At 45.6% G+C, this 26,533-nt stretch overlaps 1 protein-coding gene across 1 annotated transcript in view; it reads right to left on the reverse strand.

Moving 5' to 3' along the window:
• Positions 1-17,498, reverse strand: part of LOC147108215 (protein ENL-like) — an 82,332-nt gene extending 64,834 nt beyond the window's left edge. The window contains exon 1 of the mRNA XM_086005996.1: positions 17,314-17,498. Coding sequence (XP_085862122.1) covers positions 17,314-17,325 — 12 coding nt within the window. The 5' untranslated portion in view covers positions 17,326-17,498. The remainder of the gene's footprint in view (positions 1-17,313) is intronic.
• Between the last annotated feature and the right edge of the window lie 9,035 nt (positions 17,499-26,533).

The following is a 26,533-nucleotide window of genomic DNA, read 5'->3' on the forward strand; positions in this document are numbered from 1 at the left end:
GACTCGAAGACTGCTCCTCGACTGGTGAAAATCTACCGATCGGGGAGCAACTAGCCAGTGCTCCTAGCCTGTGACCGTTAACCAGCTTGAAGGTGCTGAAGTCAGCTTTTGTGCTGGAGCTTTGTGGGTCATCACTTGCCTGGGATACACAAGATGGACAGCAATGTGTGTCAGGCTGGATGCACGTGTTTTAGCAGCAGTAGAGAGGGGAGGGATGATAGGGGTAAAGGAATTTAGCAGCACTGAAGAGCCCTAGGCTCTGGCAACATTAGGAGCGGGATTAGCCGAGGGTTGGGCAGAGCTCGGATGGGGGGTCCTGGAGTTTGACAGCACCACAGCAAGGGTCAAATAGCTTTCATTGGAAACATTTTTGTTGGAAAGAAAAGGTTTTGCACAGCTGCATTAGAACGCTTTCAACGTGAACGTATAAACAAAACAGAGCTGTGTGTAATTAGGCTTTGCGAAACATTTACCTGCAAAGCTTTCAGAATTCACTTTGGGGTTTTTTTTTGGTTTGGAAAGGAAACCTCAAATCATTTCACAGCACCAGAAAAATGAAATATTCTATGAATGATTATTTTCAAGTTCTGAGTATCCATCTACAGTATAAGGAGCGAGTGATTTTGAGCTCGAATAAAATAAAGCACAGATGGTAGCAAAGTCCCTTTCTTGCTGCGTGCATCTCTCTCTCTTTTTCTGTCTCTCTCTGTGGAATAACTGGTGCTTCCGTTACCCACTGCAGCCTGGGAAATAAATTATGTAAACAATTCTTCCTTCCAAATTTTCATCAAAGAAATTCAAGTACAGGTCCTCTAATCCACTCCTTTTGTGCATTTCTATCTCAACGTGTCTGGGACTTTACGCTGGATATTTTCTCTGGGTTTGGTGCCATCAGCCACTCCCGGAAGCAGGCCTCACGCCCACGCTGAAGCAGAGGGTGCATTTACCTGCCCAACAGTTGATAAATGTAGCGCAGCCAGGGGTCAGACACGGAACCCTGGGCTCATGGGCTGCCTCCTCGTCTTTGGTAGATGGACGAACACTAGCAGAATATGCCTCAGGTTACAAACCACTGGACAGCTTTATTCAACAGCACAGCAAGTAAATGAACAGTACTCAGTACAAACAGTATGTTAGCACCTTTACTAATCTCATAGCAAAGGCACCTTCTTGCACTAACTCTCCACATTAAACTGACCCTTGAAATAAGGTTTCTTTACTTCTTTCATGGGTGCATGCTACCAAAAAGTCCCTGACATGACCCGCACCTCTGCTGGCTTCAGACTGACTTATGTCATTAGGTGATACTGTCCGAAATATAACCTTAAATTCCTTTGAAGATATCCCAGAACAAAGGGCCATTAAAAAGTGTATCTAGACCAGATGGTCAGCTATTTCCAGCATCCAAAAGGGTGTCTGCCCACACAAATTCAGCTGCCAATCAAACTTGTACTGTAAACAGCCCCACAGGATGCTTGTAATTGAACTGTTTGACCCTTTCATCTAGAAGACAGGTCCCCAACCAAGTACAGCATCATCAATCCACACACATTAAATCGGTCTGAGATGTGTATCCTCCAAAGCCTAAAGAAAAGCTAGCAGTAGCCAACTATGAGCCTGTACACTGTGGACCATCAAGAAAGAATCTTGGTTTTCCAATCCATCAAGGTGGGCTGTAAGCTGACAGGGGTGTGGCACATGTGGACAATGTTCTCCTCCACTGACACCGCCCCTGGGCCCACGTTGTAAGGGACCACCTACATTGCTGAAGACAAGTGCCTTCACACGTGTTCCGTGCTCCAGTAACTAAACAAAGTTTCACTAGAGAAGAGGGAGACTGAGGAGGGAGACATGATAGGTCTTCAAATTAGCAAGAGATACAGATAAGGTGGAAGCAAAAACTGGTTTAACCTGAACAATTAGTATAGGACAGAAGTTTACAAGCACAACATTTACAAGCCTCGAGCAAGGTTGGGGAAGCCTTTTTTGCCCTCAAAGGACAGTGAACATGTGGAACAAACTCCCAAAGAAAGTCATTGATTTGGGGTCAGAAATTTCCTCCAATTAAATATTGGGAAGACTGAAGCCACTGTCGGAGGCTGAACCAGGCTGTTTGCAACCATGTGTCTGTCCTATGTGACTCTGGGCTGAGCTTCTGACCCCATATCCTCTCCATCACCAAGACAGCCTACTTCCACCTTTGTAACATTGCCCGTCTCCGCCCCACCTCAGCTCATCTGCTGCTGAAACCCTCGCTTTCTTAACTCTAGACTCAACTATTCCAATGCTGTTCTGGCCAGCCTCCCATCTTGCACCCTCCATAAACTTGTGCTCATCCAAAACTCTGCTGTCCGTGTCCTAACTCGCACCATCTCCATTGGTGGCCCTGCCTTCAGCTGCCTAGGCCCCAAGCTCTGGAATTTCCTCCCTAAACATCTCTGCCTCTCTACTTCTCTCTCCTCCTTTAAGGCACTCCTTAAAACTTACCTCTTTGACCAGACTTTTGGTCACCTGGCCTAATCTCTCACGTGACTTGGTGCCAAATTCTGTTTGATAATCGCTCCTGTGAAGCGCCTTGGGATGTTTTACTATGTTAAATGTGCTATATCAATGCAAGTTGTTGTTGGTCTAGAAATATTAGCATTGCTTGATTATGAGGAGAAATCACACAAACCAGGGTTGTATTCCTTGGAATTTAGACGGTTAAGGAGTGATTTGATCAAATTTTTCAAAATATTAAGGGTAGGTAGAGAAAAACTTTCCGCTGGTTGGGGAGTCTAGGTCTAGGGGACATAGTCTAAAAATGAGAGCCAGGCCTTTCAGGAGTGAAGTTAGGAAACACTTCTACACGTAAAAGGTGGTAGAAATTTGGAACTCTCATACAAACGGCAGCTAGGTCAATGGTTAATTTTAAATCGGAGATTCATAGATTTTTGTTAACCAAAGGTATTAAGGGATATGGGGGAAAAGCGGGTATATGGAGTTAGGTCACAGGTCAGCTGTGATCTCATTGAATGGCGGAACAGGCTCGGGGAGCTGAATGGCCTCCTCCTGTTCCTATGTTCTTTTTAGGAAACGGAATGTGTGGAGGAGGGTGGGCGCGAAAGAATTGTAGTGGCCCTAAAGTAAGTCAACAATCAGCAGTATGGGAGGGACGGCCATGTTAGAATAATCTCACATAGGGTCAAGATGAACAGAAAGGCCTCTTCTCACTCCAGGGGCAACGTGCAGTACAGATTGCAGGCTAGGCCATGATGTATTTTGTTATCTGGCCACAGTGATGCAGAGGTGTGAGCAAACTGATCAAACAGCTCGACACAATAGGTTTGAAAAAAAAAATCAACATTTCAAAAGGATTGTGCAAGAGTGCAGGGGGGGATGGAAAAATAGATGGAAGATGCACTTCATGTCGAAGATTGAAAATGTATCTTGTACTTTCACAAGCAATAGGGAGAGGAAATATTTCTTAAAAATGGTCAAACTGGCAAGTGGCAGGCAGATGCATATTAAAGATAGCAGCACAAGTAGATAAGGCCACACAAAAGCAACAGAGCGGCAGAGGCCTCAAATACAAAAGCAAGGGGGAAATCTTAAACTTGCACAAGACTTCAGTTAGGCTGCAGTTGGAGTACGGTGTTCGGTTTTGGGTAACCTATTATAGGAAAGATATAAAAGCAGTGGAAAAAGAACGGCTTATTAAATCGAAGTTGCTATCAGATATGGGGGGGGGGGGGGGGGTGTTAGTTATGTCAAGAGACTTAAGTGAAAAAAGCCTCAACAGGAGCTTAGAAGATTAAAGGATAACTTGAGAGATTTTCAAGATTATGAGTAGTTAAAATAGGGTAAGCTGTGATAGATTGTTTCCACTGCTCAGAGATAGGACGGGGAGGGCGCCGCTCCCCGAGACACAGGGCGGAGAGGGCGCCGCTCCCCGAGACACAGGGCGGCGAGGGCGCCGCCCCCCCGAGACACAGGGCGGAGAGGGCGCCGCCCCCCCGAGACACAGGGCACCGCTCCCCGAGACACAGGGCGGAGAGGGCGCCGCTCCCCGAGACACAGGGCGGAGAGGGCGCCGCTCCCCGAGACACAGGGCGGAGAGGGCGCCGCACCCCGAGACACAGGGCGGAGAGGGCGCCGCTCAGAGAGACAGAGGGCGCCGCTCAGAGAGACAGAGGGCGGAGAGGGCGCCGCCCAGAGAGACAGAGGGCGGAGAGGGCGCCGCCCAGAGAGACAGGACGGAGAGGGCGCCGCCCAGAGAGACAGGACGGAGAGGGCACCGCCCAGAGAGACAGGACGGAGAGGGCACCGCCCAGAGAGACAGGACGGAGAGGGCGCCGCCCAGAGAGACAGGGCGGAGAGGGCACTGCCCAGAGAGACAGGACGGAGAGGGCACTGCCCAGAGAGACAGGACGGAGAGGGCACTGCCCAGAGAGACAGGACGGAGAGGGCACTGCTCAGAGAGGCGGGACGGAGAGGGCACTGCTCAGAGAGGCAGGACGGAGAGGGCACTGCCCAGAGAGGCAGGACGGAGAGGGCACTGCCCAGAGAGGCAGGACGGAGAGGGCACTGCCCAGAGAGGCAGGACGGAGAGGGCACTGCCCAGAGAGACAGGACGGAGAGGGCACTGCTCAGAGAGACAGGACGGAGAGGGCACTGCTCAGAGAGACAGGACGGAGAGGGCACTGCCCAGAGACACAGGACGGAGAGGGCACTGCCCAGAGACACAGGACGGAGAGGGCACTGCCCAGAGACACAGGACGGAGAGGGCACTGCCCAGAGAGACACAGGACAGAGAGGGCACTGCTCAGAGAGACACAGGACGGAGAGGGCACTGCTCAGAGAGACAGGACGGAGAGGGCACTGCCCAGAGAGACAGGACGGAGAGGGCACTGCTCAGAGAGACATAGGACGGAGAGGGCACTGCTCAGAGAGACAGGACGGAGAGGGCACTGCCCAGAGACACAGGATGGAGAGGGCACTGCCCAGAGAGACAGGACGGAGAGGGCACTGCTCAGAGAGACAGGACGGAGAGGGCACTGCCCAGAGACACAGGACGGAGAGGGCACTGCCCCCCGAGACATAGGACGGAGAGGGCACTGCTCAGAGAGACTCCACGGAGAGGGCACAAATTTAAAGTGAGCACACAAAAAAAATTAAAGGGGAAGTTAGAAAAAGTGTCTACACAGAGGCTGGTTAAATTGCGGAATCCTCTGCCACAAACTTGTTGAGTCCATAAATTCTTTTAAAAAGGAATTAGATAGTTGCCTGAAATAGAAGAATTTGAATGAGTATGGGGAACATATAGAAGAGTAGGATCAGTCTAGGTGGCTGATGGATAAATACATCAGTGCAGATTTGAGGGAGCAAATGGCCTGTTTCTGCAGTGTAACATTTTATGATTCTATCATGCATTATGGGGCAGGAAAGCTACGAAGTTGCAAACTCTAGTTGATCAGAAGGACACAAATACTTTCTATCAGGCAAATCAAGAGTGTTCGCAGCCCAGTTATCATTCACGCTGGCCCTACTCAAAACAGCAGATGGCACTTTGCTTTCCATGGAACCATGGAAGTTTACAGCACAGACGGGCGCCATTCGGCCCACCTCTATGCCAGCTCTTTGAGAGAGCAATCCAAAACTAATCCCATTGCCCGGCTCTGTCACCATCTGTCGCATATCTTTTCCTCTGCTTCAAATATTTATCCAATTTTTCCTTAAAAGATGAAATGGTCTCTTCTCACTGACAACCACTCATACTTTGGGGATGAGATGAGCATTTTGAAGATCTACTGAACCACCTTCTAATAAGATATGATGGCCTGGATTTCACAAGTCAAGCAGTGCCCTATTCATTATGGATGTCTGATATCTGTGACAGGAGGAGCTCCACAAAGCTATCAATTCAATGAACAATATCAAAACACCTGAACCAGCTGGAATAGCAGATTTTTAATTAGTTATCCAGCACCCAGTGACTGCCTGTCATCCTTATCCTAAAATATCAGCAAACAAGAAAGCCATTCCACAGCAACTTAAGGATGCCAAGATTACAATATACAAGAGAAAGGGCGCGAGATACTGTAGCACGCTATTTCCCCACTCGCAATTGTCAGTCAAATACTCACAAAAATACTTTTCAATCACCCCCAATCAAAATCATTGGCCAGCTCCTCTTAAGACTCGATGTGGACTCTGATCACAGAAAAGCACAACCGACATGAGATTTATTGTGCATCAAATTCAAGAGAAGAGTAGAGAGCAACACATGGGCCTACATTGTTTTAACTGATGTCATCAGCATTCGAGTTGTCCGTGACTATGGAAGTTGTTGGGAAAAGTTCAGCTACTTGAATGCTTCTATTAATATATACAAAAAAAAAACTAGTATTTATATAGCATCTTTATCATAGTAAAACATCCCAAGACGCTTCACAGGAATGTTCTATTGACACCGAGCCACATAAGGAGGTATTAGGGCAGAAGGAGGTAGGTTTTAAGAAGTGTCTTAAAGGAGAAAAATGAGGTAGAGAGGTGGACAGATTTAGGGAGGGAATTCCAGAGCTTTGGGCCTCGGCAGCTGAAGGCAAGGCCACCAATGGTGAAGCGATTAAAATCAGGCTGCTCAAGAGGCCAGAATTGGAGGGGCACAGATATCTCAGAAGGTTGTAGGGCTGGAGGAGTCCTACAGAGATGGGGAGGGGTGAGGCCATGGAGGGGTTTGTAAACAAACATGAGAATTTTAAAATCGACAATGGATAATGGTAAGGTGGTCAGAGCGAGGGGAAAAAAACAAACTTCCACTTTAGTGCCTTTCACATCCTCAGGATGTTCCAAAGTGCTTCACAGCTAATGAATTACTTTTGAAGTGTAGTCATTCATTATATAGGCAACTGCAGTAGCCAATTGTGCCCTGTAAGGTGTCTCAAACAGCAATGAGATAATGGCCAGTTAGTCTGTTTTGGTGGTCTTGGTTGAAGGATACCCGCTATTCTTTAAATAGTGCCATGGGATCTTTTACGTCCACCTGAAGAAGCAGATAGGGCCTTGGTTTAACATTTCATCTGAATCTTTGACAATGCAGCCCTCCCTCAGTATTGCCTTGAAGTGTTGGGCTAGATTTTGGCCTCAAATCCCTGCAGTGGGGCCTGAACCCGTGCCCCTCACTCACAGGTGAGAATACGACCAATGAAACAAGCCGAGAGAGAAATGCCAGAACCTTCAGCGTCTACAATGGTGTCAAGCAAGGTTGCATTCAGGAACCAAATCTTCTCAGAATATTCTAGACAAGGCCACCGGGGAATGAATGCATATACATGTCTACAAAAGTCAATTATTCTATCTGGCAAGATGAGAGACTAGAGCAATGCAAGCACTTACCAGCGAGTGTCTGGATGCTCATGACTCTGCACTGGTAGCTCATTCTGAAACTGCAGTTTAGTACAAAAAGGGCATGGCTTAAATTTCAGATATACAGATATTTATAGCATGTGGTGTTCTCGCACAGGGGTGGGGGGTGGGGGTCTCAGTTTATTCAGCAGGGTAAGCCTCAAATTCAAACTATATCCTGGAAAGAGCTTTGTGCCTTCGAATGTCAGGACACCGATGATTGTGGATTGGTCCATGTCACATTCTGCCACCATTAACTGACTGATCAAAGGGATCACAGTAGCAGGGAACTGCTTTAGATTCCAAAAAGAAAAATCAGAAAACTGAAGCGCGGATAGTGGGGAAGGTAAACCCAAACAATAATCTAACAGAAAGAGAACGCAATTACCAGGTAGAAAAAAAAAAGTACAACTTATGTTCCTTCCTCCCAACCTCCCGTACGTCAGGGCGCCCTCCAATCCCTCCTTTTATGCCTAAGGTTTCATCATCAACCCCGTCTGTTCTTCTACCCTCGTTCACACAACACAGTCTGGTTTTTCTAACTGAGAGACACCAGCAACATGAACGGACTAATCGGGGTGATTTCGCTCTAACGGAACAATCTATTATTTATATAAACAAAGTTCCATGGCAGAAAGACCAGAGTATTCTCACGAACACTGCGTCCAATGGCCTCACCAGAGACGGCCATGCTTTCCGCACATGTATATTTCTGATCCATTATTCAAACCACACTCTTGTAAACAGTCCAAAATTTACATTCGATAAAACATTTGCTATGCACACAACAGAACAGAAGCAACTCTAGGGGACAGCTTTAAACATATTGCAATTTTCAGAAAAGGTTTTGAGTATCGTTAATCAAAAAAACTTCAAATTCATCTATCAAAAGTAATCCAAGAATATTAGACTGAAACATTTCTGAATAAAAGTGACTTTTGTGGTCAGCTCTCTTCTGGAATAATGGGGAACAAGAGGAGCAAAAGGTTAATTTAATTATGTTATTCTTGGAAAACATAACCTCTGTAATCTCCTCCAGCCCTACAACCCTCCGAGGTATCTGCGCTCCTCCAATTTTGGCCTCTTGAACATCCCCAATTTAAATCACTCCACCACTGGTGGCCGTGCCTTCAGCTGCCTCGGCCCCAAGCTCAGGAATTCCCTCCCTAAACCTCTCCGCCTCGCTACCTCCCTTTCCTCCTTTAAGACGTTCCTTAAAACCTACCTTTGACCAAGCTTTTGGTCATCTGCCCTAATTAGTCCTTATGTGGCTCGGTGTCAAATTTTGTTTGATAATCGCTCCTGTGAAGCATCTTGGGACATTTTACTACATTAAAAAAGGTGCTATATAAATACAAGTTGTTGTTGAAAAAACACAAACCACAAAACTCTTGGAAATCAGACAAGTATGTCTAAAAACATGTGGTGCTTAATCACGTCACTCTTAAACATGAGATCCTGTAGTTGCTTGTCTCTGAGAATAGACACAATCTTAAATAATTAACAGTCTGGATCACATCATCGCTGAATTGTTCTCTTAAATTCACCAAAAATAGTGACATACACTCATTTGAAAATTCTTTACTATTATATACACCGACGGGGGTGGATGTGCCGCAAGTAAAGACAAGAGTGGCAGGGGCCCAGAAGCAGACAGTACCCCGTGATATCCAAAGTCTTCAGCTCCTAAATCACAACTGTAGGGTTACCAGTATTTTGTTCTTCCAGAAGCACATTCATCGGAAATTATATCTAAGTGGCAATGATAAAGACACTTTAATATTTGACTGTAAATTTTCCTCAATAAAAGCTTCTGTTTAAATGGGCCGGTATTAGTTAGCGTGCCTTCAATACACAGGCACGACAGCAAGAAGTGACTTCCTTATACAATCAGGTCTTGATAAATACACACCTAAATTTGCCAAGACAATATAACTCACAAATAAGAAGTGCTATTGTTAGGAATAATACAATATATCAGAACAGGGTATGGTAGCCTAGAGGTTATGCTACTGGACTAGCAACACAGAGGTCACAAGTTCAAATCCCACGGCAAATTGGGAAATTGAATGCAATAAATCTGGTAATTTGTGGGTTAACACCAGAAGAAAAAATGGTCATAAAAGCTGCCGGATTGTCATAAAAATACAACTAGCTCACTAATGTCTTTCGGGAAAGGGAATGTATCACCCCCTACCCAAATTCAACCATTCCATGCACACACAAAGCAGCCCCGCTGCATAACCCACCACCACATGCTGCTCAGTTTATATGGCAACTAAGTCTCACCACACTGTCCCGTCTCTGCACGCTCTCTCAATGGACTTCAGTGCAAGGTCTCGGAGATTCGAGACAACCGTTATTGATCGCCTTCATTTTTGACCCAAACTACAACACCACAGTGGTGGATTCCTGTTGCAAACAGTAATTATACAGGGCTTAAATGCAAAGCTGAAGCAAATAGGGATCAATGTTGAGTCAGAAAGTGTTATGTAAATAGTATTTAAGTGATGTCATGCAAGGCTCAGTGGATAAACGCACTGAGCTCCAGAGGCCAGTAATGGGCCTGGGTTCAATCATAAAACTTGGCACGTTAGTTGACCTGGACCTCAGCATAACCCTGAGTGACGGTATTATTTTTAAAGTGATGTTATGCAATACAGAAAAAGGCACCTTTGTTGTATTGAAGTTATCAGCAGAATTTGTTCATCTGTTTCCCCTCCCCCTTTGAATTTTCTAATCTTATCCCGCTTCCTCACAGTTTGTGACTTTTGATGCTGTATGCTTCCATCAGCAACAGTACCTCACACAAATGCCCATTCTTTATCCACGAGTCTTGGCGGCAAGTTTTGGTGGGCTATTCAACCATGGGCATCATCCCCGCTGAATCCAATCCCATCCTCAGCTAGGTGTCCACACTCAGCAGGGAATCACTGGAGAACTGAAATCTTGTCGGATTTTTCCCTTTGTGGCTGGCATGTCAGGGCTAATTGTAGCGCTGGACTGCCAGCCTTGCTGAGCGTGACTAAGTTAGCAGAAGCCACAAATCAAACTTGGGACCTACCTGGTCAATATGGCGCTGTGTCACACCACAGGGGGCAGAACTGCCAAGCTGCAACGCACATTGTAGTCGCAGAGTAAAAGAAAACCCCAATAGAAGCCAAAACTACACAAGAGCTGTTTTATAACCGCGAGTTTATGGATCCAGTGTCACACCTTTCACCTGTTTACCATGACTAACTCAGCAGAAATTGAGGTAGCATCTTATTAGTGGAAGTGCACACTGATTGAATCACACTACAGCCGACAGCAACAACTTTCTCGAAAGTGCCATATACACTTATTTCAAAAAATAAAGTCGCAGTTCCCTACAAAATAACTGAAAGCAGACGACTCGAGGAGAATCCCTCGCCTCAGAACTAAACACAAAACATGTTGCAACAACGCCTCACAAATCCAGGAGTAAGTGACTAGGCCACTGCACCCCTGACTGCTGCCTGTACCCAAGATCCACTCACTCATTACCCCCGTGCTCAGTGACCTACAGTGGCTCCCAATTCGGCAACGCCTCGATTTTAAAATTCTCATCCTTGTATTCAAATTTCTCCATGGCCTCGCCCCATCCTATTTCTGTAACCTCGTCCAGCTCTACAATCCTCCGAGGTCTCTGCACTCCTCCAACTCTGGCCTGAAGTAATGGAGAGGGTTGATGAGGGTGGAGTGGTAATGTTGTGTATATGGACTTTCAAAAAGGCGTTTGATAAAGTACCTCATAATACTGTAAACTTGTTAGCAAAATTGAAGCCCATGGGATTAAAGTGGCAGTGGCTGCATGGATACAAAATTGGCTACGGGTCAGAAAGCAGAGAGCAGTGGTGAACGGCTGTTTTTCAGACTGGAGGGAAGTATACAGTGGTGTTCCCCAGGGGTCAGTATTAGGACCACTGCTCTTTTTGATCTTTATTAATGACCCGGACTTGGGTATACAGAGCATAACTTCAAAGTACGCAGATGACACAAAACTCGGAAATGTAGTGAACAGTGAGGAGGATAGTAATGAACTTCAGGAGGACATAGACAGACCGGTAAAATGATCAGACTCATGGCAGATGAAATTTAACACAGAAGTGTGAAGTGATTGATTATATTAGGAAAAATGAGGAGAGGAAATATAAACTAAATGGTGCAATTTTAAAGGGGGTGCAGGAACAGAGAGACCTGGGGGTATATGTACACAAATCTTTGAAGGTGGACGGACAAGGTGAGAAGGCTGTTAAAAAGGCATACAGGATCCTTCACTTTACAAAAAGAGGCATAGAGTTCAAAAGCAAGGAAGTTATGTTAAACCTTTATAAAACACTAGTTAGGCCTCAGCTGGAGCATTGTGGTATCACACTTTAGGAAGGATGTCAAGGCCTTGGGGAGAGTGCAGAGGAGATTTGTTAGATTGGTGCCAGGGACACAGGACTTCAGTTATGTGGAGAGACTGGAGAAGCTGGGATTGTTCTCCTTTGAGCAGAGAAGGTTAAAAGGGCAGATTTGATAGGTGTGTTCAAAAATCATGAAATAAATAAGGAGAAACTGTTTCCAATGGCAGCTGGGTCAGTGGCCAGAGGACACAGATTTAAGCTAATTGCCAAAAGAACCAGAGGTAACATGAGTAAATAGGTGGTGAAAGGGTGCAGAAAACAGATAGAACAGCAACTCTCAAAAGGGAATAGGAGAAATACTTGAAGGCAAACATTTGCAGGGTTACGAGGAAAGAGCAGGGAAGTGGGACTAATTGGATGGCTCTTTCAAACAGCTGGCACAGGCATGATGGGCCGAATGGCCTCCTTCTGTGCTGTAGTATTCTATGATTCTACCACATCCCTGATTTCATCGCTCTGCCATTGGCGGTCGTGCCTTCAGCTGCCTAGGCCCTCAAGCTCTAGAATTCCTTCCCTAAACCCCTCCCTCCTCCTTTAAGTCACTCCGTAAAACCTACTGCGTTGACCAAGCTATCCTAATATCGCTTTACGTGGCTCGGTGTCAAATTATGTCTGAAAACGCTCCTGTGAAGTACTTTGGGATGTTTTACTATATTGAAGGCGCTATATAAATGCAAGTTGTTGTTGACCAAACTATATACTTTAGGGAGTCTGTTACTAATTTCAGGTCTGCCTTAGATATTCTCTCAGGTATGCGTCACCGGCCTCTTCCGTAAGTGGGCCCATATCCCTCGCGATCAGGTTACGGACTACCTAGATGTACGACAGTGTAACACAGGGGATGTAACAATGACGTCCCCTTGGTGTACAAACTGGATATCGTGATCCCAGCATGTGCATTTCTCCAATCTTCCAAAATGGTGGAATGATTAACATTTAATTGCAACGAGGCCAAATACGAATCATTGCTTTATATTACTACAATAACAATTTGTACGTACATACCGCTTTTACATAGGAAAATGTCCTACGGCACACCACAGAAGCATAATCAATCAAAAATTGACACCTAGCCAAAGGAGGAGATATTAGGAGACTAGAAGCTTGGTCAATGAAGTAGGTTTCAAGGAGGGTCTTAAAAGAAGAGAAAGGTGGAGAGGTTTAGGGAGGTACTTGCAGAGCTTAGAGCCTAGATGGCTGAAGGCATGCCGCTAATGTGGGCCGAAGTAAGTGTGAAATGCACGAGGCCAGAATTGAATGAACACAGAATTCTTGGAGGGTAGTAGGGCTGGAGGAAGTTACAGAGATAAGGAGGGGTGAGGACATGAAGAGATTTGAACACGAGGACGAGAATTTTAAATTTGAGGCTTTGATGGACTAGGAGCCAGGTCAGCGAGCACAGGGGTTATGGGCAGTAAATGAACTTAGTAAATCTCAACTTATTTCACCTTGACGTTAGTCGCTCCTCAGAGATAAAGAATATATAACAACAATACGCCACAAAGTTAGCTGTCAAAGTTACACTTTCTTTGGGTCAGTCCCATCAGTGAATCAAACCATGGCTTATTGTGGGGCCTTGAGGCAGACTGGCCTAGGACTTCCAGCCAAACCTTACCAACTGACCTTGGATATGTGTTTCACTCTTTTGTTGCTACTCAGATTTGAACGCTCAGAAGCAAAAGAGCAAAACATATATTTAAACATTCACTCCCTCCACCACCGGCGTACCGTGGCTGCAGTGTGCACCATCTACAAGATGCACTGCAGCAACTCGCCAAGGCTCCTTCGGCAGCACCTCCCAAACCCCCGACCTCTTCCACCTCAAAAGGACAAGGGCAGCAGGCGCATGGGAGCACCACCACCTCCAAGTTCCCCTCCAAGTCACACACCATCCTGACTTGGAAGTATATCGCCGATGCTTCATCGTCGCTGGGTCAAAATCCTGGAACTCCCTCCCTAACAGCACTGTGGGAGTACCTTCACCACACTGACTGCAGCGGTTCAAGGCGGCGGCTCACCACCACCGTCTCGAGGGCAATTAGGGATGGGCAATAAATGCTGGCCTTGCCAGCGACGCCCACATCCCATAAAAACAAATAAAGTCATCCCACTTCATCCCTGTCCAAGGATTGGCCAGTGGGGCTGTCATTTATCCAGCTACCACCACACTGAGTGGAGGAGCAGCCAAGTTGTGTACGCATGTATTTGGTATCTCCCAGCATCTTGTGTAAAAGCCCATTGGAACTATCTGAAACAAGTCAACCAGCCCCCCACCCCCACACTGTCCTAGATCATTAATAATAGTTACAATGGTTGGCCAATCTGGCTTGACCGCACAACTCTCTCCCCCTCCCAACCCCCAAACTCTAACTTCAAGCTAGATTTTAACCCACTGAGAACCCACTTTAGCTTAAACACAATAATTCAATATAAAGTTTTACTGAAATTCTTTGATGGTAAAATGGTTGAAAATCCTAAAATGCAACAAAAGTCTAACCAATTTTTGTTTTAGCAATGCTGAAATCATCCTGCTATAAATCCATGCACAGTGGCAGAGCTCATAGTTCTGATTAAAATACTGTCCTAGGGGTAACCTTTCATTCAAAGAGGGGAAAATGGAGAAAGAGGGAGCAGGGAGGGAAGAGAATCTTAAACATCTTTATAAAGGATTATACGAGTTTCCAGCACCACAAAAGTCTCAAGAACCTAACCCCTCCCTGGCATAACTCCTGGGAAGTACCAACTGAACATAATCAAACCTACAGCTTTAAAGCACACTTATATGCTTAATAAAACAAAACTAACATTCAAAAGGCTCCTACAACACAGGATTCTATGGTGCAGTATGCAGTACAATCAGAAACCCTCATAATACACCATTTCTTATGCAGAAAATCCAATTTTTCTAAATATTTTGCATAAATCTATAAAGTTATTATTCCAGAAGTCAAATGCCAAATTTTTACCTGGCTGTAATCCTACTCTGTGTATCCAATGCTAAATCTATCCATTACTTTTAGAAACTAATACCATGCATACCCATTCTTGACAAATTTACATTACAAATTTGGAAGTTGGGGACAGGATTGCCTGGGCTTTCTATAAGTTTAAGCATAATACTGATCAAGCTAAATCAACACAAAAAAGGCTTACTCCATTTATACAGTGCTTTTCACAACCTCAGAACATCCCAAAGGCTAATGAAGTACTTTTGAAGTATAGTTATTAGTTACTGTTGTAATGTAAGGAAACGTGGCAACCAATATGCACACAGCAAGGTCCCACGAACAGCAATGAGATAAATAACCACATCATCTGTTTTAATGATGTTGGTTGAGGAATAAATATTGGGCAGGACACCGGGAGAACGCTCTTGTTCTTCAAATAGTACCACGGGGTCTTTTTAGTCCACCCGAGAGGGCAGATGGGGCCTCAGTTTAACATCTCATCTGAAATGTGGCACCTCCAACAGTGCTGAACTCCCTCAATACTGCACTGGAGTGTCAGCTTAGTGTATGTGCTCAGGTATCTGGAGTGGGGCTTGAATCCATGACGTTCTACCTCAAGGTGAAAGTACTACCACTGAATCACAGTTGATATATTAGTTACAAAAGTATTATTGACTTGAAATCCAATTAAACCCCCCATGCAAGGCTCCTACTATGTCAGCTAGATGTGCATATGTAGTCACTGGGTGACCATAGGATCAGACTAAGCCATCCCATGCTCAAACATTAAGAATCACCACTTGATGAGGTACCAATACGTTCCCACCACTTGTAGACTCATATCCCAGCTTAAGTCACCAACTTCAAGAAAGGGCAAGAAAAGAAAACTGAAGACTTAAAAAAAAATTCAAACAATACAACCCAGGACTCTTTTTAAAATTAGGGCAGAATTCTAGTTGAGAATATTGAGAAAAGTGAATTAGCCATATTTCAAGTTCATTATCAAAGACGTTAAACAACACAATGGTATGATGTAAAGACCATGTCATGGTTAGTGTAAGTATCTCCATGAGCAAAACTGACCAGACAACACAAGAATAACAAAGTCACAAAGTTGTTACGGTCAACTTCACCAATTAAAATATGCTTCCTATCTCACCACTTCCCCGAAAATATTCTGGTTGTCATAACTGGGGCTCATTTTTAGCTCTGGAAAACTATGTATTCGATGTGTGTAAGAGAATCAGGAGCTGTGTGGCAACGTTCTACCAGTAATTAGGTTTTTTGTTATAAATATTTTCATGGACAATTCTGCAAATGAGGTGGAAAACTATATTCCTTTGATGTAAATTCAAATATGCTTTGCCATGTAAAATTAGTATCAGCAACTGGCGATTTGTTTGCACAGTACTGGAAGGAATTTAAAATGTCACAGCAATCCATTTACCAGCAGCCGCTGTTGTTAGTCATTGTACTATATTGCACAAATACATAGATCATCTTAAAAAAGAGGCTACATACTGGCTTACAAGTTGAAATCAAAAAGGTACCCAACATGACATTACAAAAATAATGAGATTACGTGGCTAATTAGAATATTCCTTCAACAACTATATTAAAGTTTGCCTTTTGAAATGGTTCAGAAAGAAAATATATTTAAAAATCTCAGTGAATTCTAAGACTGTCAACTTGTTGAATACCAATGGGGGGGGGGGCAGGGGAGGGGGCTCATCAAACTTTAATCTTGAAAGATTCTTTAGTAATGTGGAAAACACTGAGAAACCTTGTGATACCTAGTTGCACTCTTTCATATCTAATACATACTTCAAGCTGTGACTCAATAGGCTTCACTCAGTAGCTTATAGTAAAATGGATTACCAATTAATGATTTTAACATCCTAAAGAGTGTGCTGGACTGCTGCTAGAGAGCTTGCTGGAAGCCTTCTACATGAAGATTTTTTTTTTAATGGTAACTGCCATTTTAAGTTTATTGCTGCAATTCTCCTTACACAAGATCCTTGCCTCAGTCTTATTCTAAACACCAACTCCTAAATCTTATCCTTAATCTCAATACTAAAGCAGAATCCTTAAAAGCTAACTCTCCCCTTATTAAATGCTTAACCTTCAACCCTCAAACACTAATCTAATTCAGGAACTCATCCCGGCTCCAGAGACTACAGTCGGCCTTCCTTAAAGATGTACAGTAGTTAGCCTTTTCCAATCATGTACCTGTCAACTAAACCCAAATATCTATCTACTATCTATCTATACATAGATCTCTCAGTGCTTTAGATAGGGGGCCATCAGCATTCACTTTACTGCATTAAGTGTTCTTTTTATATAAAATAAAACTTTCCAAACAAGATCGGGGATGAATTTAAGAAATTCCAGCAGTGGGGTCTGTGCACTTTCACGCTGCCGGCTGCGTCGCCAGGGTTCTTGCAGGAGGCCCGAGGGATCTGGAACTAAAAATGCACGCGAGGCGGCGGGAGGGAGTGAGCGAGCGGGCGGGCGGGCGAGCCTGCAGCCCCGGTCTGCGGGGACTCTACCTGATTGTCCATGGCGTTGCCGTGCGCCGCCTCCTCCTCCTCCTCCCCCACCGCCTCTCCTCTCCTCGCCTCTCCTCTCCTCCCTCGGCCGCTTCCCAGTTCACACTCGCATTGTATCGAGCCGATTTTTCTCCCACAACGGAAGCGCCGCCGATTTGTTACACTGACACTCGGGCAAGGTTCCAAAACAGAACGTCGCCGCGGCCAATCCGGCCGAGGGAGGGCGGGGCCGGCTGAGGATTGGGGAGGGGGGGGTGGGAGTTACACCAATCAGCGCCGAGCGTCGAGTGGCAGAGGGGGGCGGGATTTCCCGTCAGCGAGCCCGCTGTCTGTTCCGCCGGTGATTGACAGCTGGGCTGACCATTGCCGGGAGAGAGACCGAAGCTGCTGGCTGGCCGCCCAATCAGCGGCAGCGAAAGGGGGCGGGACCCGCGGCCGGCAGCCGGCAGCCATTGGCTGCTGCCTTTACGCGGAAGTGTGGATTGGCAGAGCTGATTAATTGGGGCCGCTCTGATCCGCGTCCTCCATATGCTGCGGGACTGGAGCCCGTACCCTGCCGCTGCCCGGGGGAACAACTCATGGGGAGGGTGGTCCTTCCCTTTCAGACTAAGGGTAGGGTGGGGGATGATCCTCTCGGGGTTGGCCCGCACCCTCAGGCACCAAGTAGCGTTCGGGTCAAGTGTTTCATTCCTAATCACCTCTGGTACATCAGGCACTAACCCCATCCATTTTACCATCTCCTTGTGTTTTATTTCAATCTGTCTTGAGTTTGTTGCTTTCAATTATTAAAAAATAATCCGCATCGGATTAAGATCTACCCGCACCTCACTGCCAGATTAATCGGATTACGGTCTTTATCCTGACCGTAAAACTTTAAGTACTGCGTGAGATGCACGCCGAATGGGTACAATTGCCCATGAACGGCACATTTAAAACGTTTGCAGTCTTAAGATTCAAAAGATGGGTGGAAAAATTCAGTAAGAATCCTGGCCTATTCATCTCCACCTCCAGACCTCTTTGTACCGACGCCTTCTCCGACTGATCTGATCAATTCTGGCAGCTCGGTTAAATCCAAAAAGGAAATTTAAAAAAAGCACGGGCGCAAGAGTCCTCACCATGCTTCTGGCTCTTCGAATTATAATTCTGAAGTGTCCTTTGGAAAGGAGAACATCATTACTTCTGAGCTTGTGCTGCTTTTGACAAGAAATGCATTCCTGTTCAAGATGTAGCATGGAGATGGCTTCCTTAATTCTATCATTAAGGGATTGCAAACCAGCTCACAGAAAAGAAAATGGCCCAGTTTATTTTGATACCAAAGTTGCGACCAGTTTAATCCCGGCGTCAGAGGGAGGGAGGCCAAGCCAATCAATTTAAATACAACTATCTAATGGCATTAGTTCAAATATATATTTGATTGACAATTTTTGGGGAGTTTATTTAAATTTGCGTGGTCCTGTTCATTTTTTGGAAAGTATTTCTTTGTCTGGTTCAAAGAGTCTATCTGAAGCTTGGGCAGCGAGATGGTCAGGTTAGACAGCTTCCATCAGTCAAAATCGAACTGCCATGTAAGAGTACTGTGTATACTACAGTCTAGCTCAGTAGTTGTGATTTTATTTTCTGCTTGAGATAATGAAGTGTAACCACTAAATCTACAGTGCTCAACTATGTGATAAAGCTGAAATAAAGTAGAGGCTATTTTTATTCGATCCATGGGCACACTACAAATTTAGCAGATATCTGGGCAAGTTAAAGCACCCTCTATGCCTGAGGGAGTTGGAGGCTGTTCTGCAAGTGAACTGAGATACTGAATCCAAAAAAATATCTAGAGTAGAAAAATCCTAAGTGATCGGTGAGGTACAGAATCACTCACAGACCAACAAGCAAGTGATATCAAGAAACGGCTGAGTGCACTGGATACAGCAAAGGCTATGGGCCCCGACAACATCTCGGTGTCGTGCTGAAGACTTGTGCTCCAGAACTAGCCGTGCCTCTAGCCAAGCTATTCCAGTAAAGCTACAACACTGGCATCTATCCGACAATGTGGAACACTGCCCAGGTATGTCCTGTCTACAAAAAGCAGGACAAATCCAACCCGGCCAATTACCGCCCCATCAGTCTACTCAATCATCAGCAAAGTGATGGAAAGTGTCGTCAACAGTGCTATCAAGCGGCACTTACTAATAACCTGCTCACTGATGTCCAGTTTGGGTTCCGCCAGGACCACTCGGCTCCAGACCTCATTACAGCCTTGGTCCAAACATAGACAAAAGAGCTGAATTCCAGACGTGAGGTGAGAGTGACTGCCCTTGACATCAAGGCAGCATTTGACCAAGTGTGGCATCAAGGAGCCCTAGTAAAACTGAAGTCAATGGGAATTGGGGGCAAAACTCTCCACTGGCTGGAGTCATACATAAAGGAAGATGGATGTTGTGGTTGGTGGTCAATCATCACAGCTCCAGGACATGGCTGCAGGAGTTCCTCATGGCAGTGTCCTAGGCCCAACCATCTTCAACTGCTTCATCAATGAACTTCCCCCCATCATAAGGTCAAAAATGGGGATGTTTGCTGATGACTGCAAGTTTTCAGTGCCATTCGCAACTCCTCAGATAATGAAGCAGTCCATGCCCGCATGCAACAAGACCTGGACAACATTCAGGCTTGGGCTGATAAGTGGCAGGTAACATTCGCGCCACACAAGTGCCAGGTAATGACTATCTCCAACAAGCGAGAGTCTAACCAGCGCCCTTTGACATTCAACGGCATTGCTATCGCCAAATCCCCTCCATCAACATCCTGGGGGTCACCATTGACCAGAAACTTAACTGGACCAGCCACATAAATACTGTGGCAACAAGAGCAGGTCAGAGGCTAGGTACTCTAAGGCGAGTGTCTCACCTCCTGACTCCCAAAAGCCTTTCCACCATCGACAAGGCACAAGTAAGGAGTGTGATGGAATACTCTCCACTTGCCTGAATGAATGCAGCTCCAACACTCAAGATGCTCAACACCATCCAGGACAAAGCAGCCCACTTGATTGGCACCCCATCTACCACCTTAAACATTCACTCCCTCCACCACCGGAGTACCGTGGCTGCAGTGTGTACCATCTACAAGATGCGCTACAGCAACTTACCAAGGCTCCTTCGGCAGCACCTCCCAAACCCGCGACCTCTTCCACCTAGAAGGGCAAGGGCAGCAGGCGCATGGGAATACCACCACCACCAAGTTCCCCTCCAAGTCACACACCATCCTGACTTAGAAGTATATCGCCGTTCCTTCATCGTTGCTGGGTCAAAATCCTGGAACTCCCTCCCTGACAGCACTGTGGGAGTACCTTTAACGCACGGACTGCAGCGGTTCAAGAAGCGGCTCACCACCACCTTCTCAAGGGCAATTAGGGATGGGCAATAAATGCTGGCTTTGCCAGTGTCACCCAGATCCCATGAATGAATTTTTTAAAAGGTGGACCAATAGTTGTTCAAAATGTCCCTAAGTGCTCAGAAATATATAGATAGACAAAATTATCCCATTAAAACTCTCTACCCTGAAGGGTACAACCGCAGTACCACTATTGTCGGAACTCTTTTATTTCCTATAGGAACAGGAGGAGGCCATTCTGCCCTTCGAGCCTGTTCTGCCATTCAATTAGATCATGGCTGATCTGTATCTTAACCCCATCTACCCGCCTTGGTTCCGTAACCCTTAACACCTTTGCCGAACAAAAATCTATCCCTCTCAGTTGAAATTTTCAGTTAACTTAGCCTCAACTGCTTTTTGGGGGAGAGAAATCCAGATTTCCACTACCCTTTATGTGAAGAAATGCTTCCTGATATCACCCCTGAATGGTCTAGCTCCAATATTAAGGTTATGGCCCCCTGTTCTGTACTGTCCCACTTGAGGAAATCGTTTCTACCCTATCAAATCCTTTAATCATCTTAAATGCCTCAATTAGTTCACCCCTTGATCTTCTATACTCGAGGGAATAGAAGCCTGGTCTATGCACCCTGTGCTCATAATTTAACCCTTTTATCCCCAGTAACATAGAAACATAGAAGATAGGAGCAGGAGTACGCCATTCGGCCCCTCGAGCCTGCTCCGCCATTCGATGAGATCATGGCTGATCATCCAAACTCAGTACCCCGTACCTGCCTTCTCCCCATATCCCTTGATACCTTTAGCTCTAAGAAATATATCTAACTCCTTCTTGAATATATTTAAAGACTTGGCCTCAACCGCCTTCTGTGGTAGAGAATTCCACAGGTTCCCCACTCTCTGGGTGAAGAAATTCTTCCTCATCTCTGTCCTAAATGGCTTACCCCTTATCCTTAGACTATGACCCCTGGTTCTGGACTCCCCGACCATCGGGAACATTCTACCTGCATCTAGTTTGTCCAGACCTGTCAGAATTTTATAAGTTTCGATGAGATCCCCTCTCATTCTTCTAAACTCCAGCGAGTATAAGCCCAATCGACCCAATCTCTCCTCATACGTCATTCCTGCCATCCCAGGGATCAGCCTTGTGAATCTTCGCTGAACTCCTTCCATGGCAAGAACATCCTTCGTCAGATAAGGCGACCAAAACTGCACACAGTACTCAAGGTGTGGTCTCACCAAGGCCCTGTACAACTGCAGCAGGACATCCTTGCTCCTGTACTCAAACCCTTTCGCTATGAAGGCCAACATACCATTTGCCTTCTTCACCGCCTGCTGCACCTGCATGCTTACCTTCAGTGACTGGTGCACAAGGACACCCAGGTCTCGTTGCACTTCCCCTTCTCCCAATCTATTGCCATTCAGATAATAGTCTGCCTTTCTGTTTTTGACACCAAAGTGGATAACCTCGCATTTATCCACATTATATTGCATCTGCCACGCTTCTGCCCAATCACCCAACCTGTCCAAATCATCCTGGAGTTTCTCGGTATCCTCCTCGCAGCACACACGCCCACCCAGCTTTGTGTCGTCTGCAAACTTGGAGATATTACATCTAGTTCCCTTATCTAGATCATTAATGTATATTGTGAATAGCTGGGGTCCAAGGACTGATCCCTGCGGTACCCCACTAGTCACTGTCTGCCACTCGGAAAAAGACCCATTAATTCCTACTCTCTGCTTTCTGTCCGCCAACCAGTTCTCTATCCAAGTCAATACCTTGCCCCCAATCCCATGTGCCTTAACTTTACACGCTAATCTCTTATGCGGGACCTTATCGAAAGACTTTTGAAAGTCCAAATACACCACATCTACTGATTCTCCCTTATCTATTTTCCCAGTTACATCCTCAAAAAGCTCCAGTAGATTAGTCAAGCACAATTTACCTTTTGTAAATCCATGTTGACTTTGTCCGATCCTGTCACTGTTTTCCAAGTGCTCAGCTATTACATCCTTTATAATGGACTCTAGCATTTTCCCCACTACCGATGTCAGGCTTACCGGTCTGTAATTCCCCGCTTTCTCTCTACCACCCTTTTTGAATAGTGGGGTAACATTAACTACCCTCCAATCCATGGGTACAGTTCCAGATTCCAGTGTATTTTGGAAGATGATCAGCAATGCATCTACTATTTCTAGGGCCACCTCCTTAAGTACCCTAGGATGTAGATTATCAGGCCCTGGGGATTTATCGGCCTTCAATCCCGTCAATTTCCCTAACACCATTTCCCTACAAATACTGATTTCTTTCAGTTCCTCCCTCTCCTCAGACCCTATGTTCTCCAACATCTCTGGGAGGTTATTTGTGTCCTCCTTTGTGAAGACAGAACCAAAATATGCATAATGCATAATATGATAGAATTGGTCTGCCAGTTCTTTGTTCCCCATTATAACTTCCCCTGCTTCTGACTGCAAGGGACCTACACTTGATTTCACTAATCTTTTTCTCTTCACATATCTATAAAAGCCCTTACAGTCAGTTTTTATGTTCCCTGCAAGCTTACTTTCATATTCTATTTTCCCCTTCTTAATTAATCCCTTTGTCCTCCTTTGTTGAATCCTAAACTGCTCCCAATCCTCAGGGTTACCGCTTTTTCTGGCCAATTTATATGCCCTCTCCTTGGATCTTATGCTATCCCTAATTTCCCTTGTTAGCCACGGTTGAGTCACCCTTTTTGTTTTATTCTTATCCCAAACTGGGATGAACAATTTCTATAGTTCATCCATGCGGTCTTTGAATGTTTGCCATTGCCTATCCACCGTCGACCCTTTGAGTGACATTCCCCAATCAATCCTACCCAATTCGCGCCTCTTACCATCGTAGTTTCCTTTATTTAAATTCAGGACCCTAGTCTCCGAGTCAACTACTTCACTCTCCATCCTAATGAAGAATTCTATCATATTATGATCGCTCTGACCCAAGGGGCCTCGTACAACAAGATTGCTAATGAATCCTCTCTCATTACATAATACCCAGTCTAAGATGGCCTGATCTCTGGTTGGTTCCTCGACATATTGTTCCAGAAAACCATCCCGTAAACATTCTAGGAATTCCTCCTCCACAGTATTTTTACTAATTTGGTTAGCCCAATCTATATGTAAATTAAAGTCACCCATGATGACTGCTGTGCCCTTACTGCATGCTTCTCTAATTTCCCTTTTAATGCATCCCCAACCTCCGTATTACTGTTTGGAGGTCTATATACCACTCCCACTAACATTTTCTGCCCCTTGATATTTCTCAGTTCTACCCATACAGATTCCGCATCATCAGAGTTAATATCCTTCCTTTCAATTGTGTTAATCCCCTCCTTAACCAGCAATGCTACCCCACCTCCCTTTCTTTTTTGCTTATCCTTCCTAAATATTGAATACCCCTGGATGTTGAGTTCCCAGCCTTGGCCACCCTGGAGCCATGTTTCTGTAATCCCAATCAAATCATATTCGTTTACCTCTATTTGCGCAGCTAATTCATCCACCTTGTTCCGAATGCTCCTTGCATTAAGACACAAAGCCTTCAGGCTTGTTTTTTTAACGCTCCCAGACCTATATGAATTATTATTTGCTGTGACCATGTTTGATTTAAACTGTTGAGTTCTTTGCCTTCTAATTTTGTTTTTCTCCTTCCTGTCTTTTGCTTTTTTCCTTGTTTCCCTTTCCTCTGTCTCCCTGCTCAGGTTCCCAACCCCCTGCCACTTTAGTTTAAACCCTCCCCAACAGCACTAGCAAACACTCCCCCTAGGACATCGGTCCCGGCCCTGCCCACGTGCAAACCGTCCCGTTTGTACTTGTCCCACCTCTCCCAGAACCGGTTCCAATGTCCAAGGAATTTGAATCCCTCCCCCTTGCACCATTCCTCTAGCCACGTATTCATTTGAAATATCCTCCTATTTCTACTCTGACTAGCACGTGGCACTGGTAGCAATCCTGAGATTACTACCTTTGAGGTCCTATTTTTAAATTTACCTCCTAACTCCCTATATTCTGCTTTTAGGACCTCATCCCGTTTTTTACCTATATCGTTGGTGCCTATGTGCACCACGACAACTGGCTGTTCACCCTCCCCCTCCAAAATGTTCTGCAGCCGCTCCGAGACGTCCTTGACCCTTGCACCAGGGAGGCAACACACCATCCTGGAGTCTCGATTGCGGCCGCAAAAATGCCTATTTATTCCCCTTACAATTGAGTCCCCTATCACTATAGCTCTTCCACTCTTTTTCCTCCCAGCCTGTGCAGCAGAGCCACCCATGGTACCAGGAAGTTGGCTGCTGCTGCCTTCCCCTGATGAGTCATCCCCCCCAACAGTATTCAAAGTGGTATATCTGTTTGAGAGGGGGATGGCCACAGGGGATTCCTGCACTACCTGCCTGCACCTCTTACTCTGCCTGCTGGTCACCTATTCCCTTCCTGCCTATACACCCTTTACCTGCGGTGTGACCAACTCGCTAAATGTGATATTCACGGCGTCCTCAGCATCGCGAATGCTCCAAAATGAATCCATCCGTAGCTCCAGTGCCGCAATGCGGTCTGTCAGTAGCTGCAGCTGGACACACTTCCCGCACACATGGTCGTCAGGGACGCAGGAAGTGTCCCTGATTTCCCACATAGAGCAGGAGGAGCACACTACGGGGCTGGGCTGTCCTGCCATGACTTACCCTTTAATTAATTCATTAAAATTAAATGAATCCCACCAATTTCACTTCAATTAAATGATGTACTCAAAGGCCCTTGCTTAATAGTAGTCCCCGCTACACAACAGAGACCTTAGAAACCACAAAATTTAAGTTTAGAAAAATTTAGAAAGAAAATACTCACCAACCAATCACTTACCTGCTTCTTGGTGACGTCACACTTCGATTACTTTTTGCTTCCCTCTCCCGGAACCTGGATTGGTAAGCCGCCTCTGGTGCTCCCTCGCAGGTCCGCCGCCTCTCCGCTCTCTCGGGGCTCTGGGCCTCGCTGCTCGCCTCCTCTGGTGCTCCCTCACAGGTCTGCCGCCTCTCTGCTCTCTCGGGGCTCTGGTGAATCTGCACTGCACCCACTCCAAGGCCAATATATCCTTCCTGAGGTGCAGTGCCCAGAACTGATCATAGTATTCTAAATGGGGTCCAATCAGAGCTCTATATAATTTTAACATAACTTCCACCCCTTTGTATTCCATACTTGGACCCCAAAATCTCTCGGCTCCTTCACAGCTCCTAGTTTCTCACCATTTAGAACATTCTTTGATCTATCTTTCTTTGGTTCAAAATGGATGACCTCACACTTCCCCACATTGAACTCCATGGCCGGAATGGTTTTTTTTTGGGGGGGGTGGGGATCAGGGGGCGCATTTGGTGGCGGGTCAGCTGGGAAAATATTGTTTTTTGACAACAGGTAGGAAACCAGCTGTCAACCCGCCTCTACGCTAGTCCCCCAGATGTCGGGTCTGTCATCGCAGAACAGAATTGACCAGTGGGGGAGGCAATTTAGATCATTCGCTGGATTGTTAAGAAGCAATTAAGTCTTATTTTAAGCTTACCTTTAGATTTTTAGATTTCGCCAACGGCTTCCCCACTGCTCGAGGATCACGTCAGGTAAGGAGATCGGGTGTTGTGTCAGCATGGGATGATTTACTAACTTGACAGCTGCAAATGGTCTATAAAAGCTCCCATTTCATAGGTCTTCACTTTGCAAGTTTAGAAGCTGTTGCTTACTGCATTTGGAAGACAGATTGAGCTTTATGCAGCTAGAAAGTGTTTGGAGCAAACTCTCTATCCAGTGTCACCGCATTGGAACAACCTCTCTC

Source organism: Somniosus microcephalus, chromosome 13 (genome assembly GCF_052327205.1).
Source record: "Somniosus microcephalus isolate GS21.2 chromosome 13, FLI_Smic_1.0, whole genome shotgun sequence".
Taxonomy (NCBI): Eukaryota; Metazoa; Chordata; class Chondrichthyes; order Squaliformes; family Somniosidae; genus Somniosus; species Somniosus microcephalus.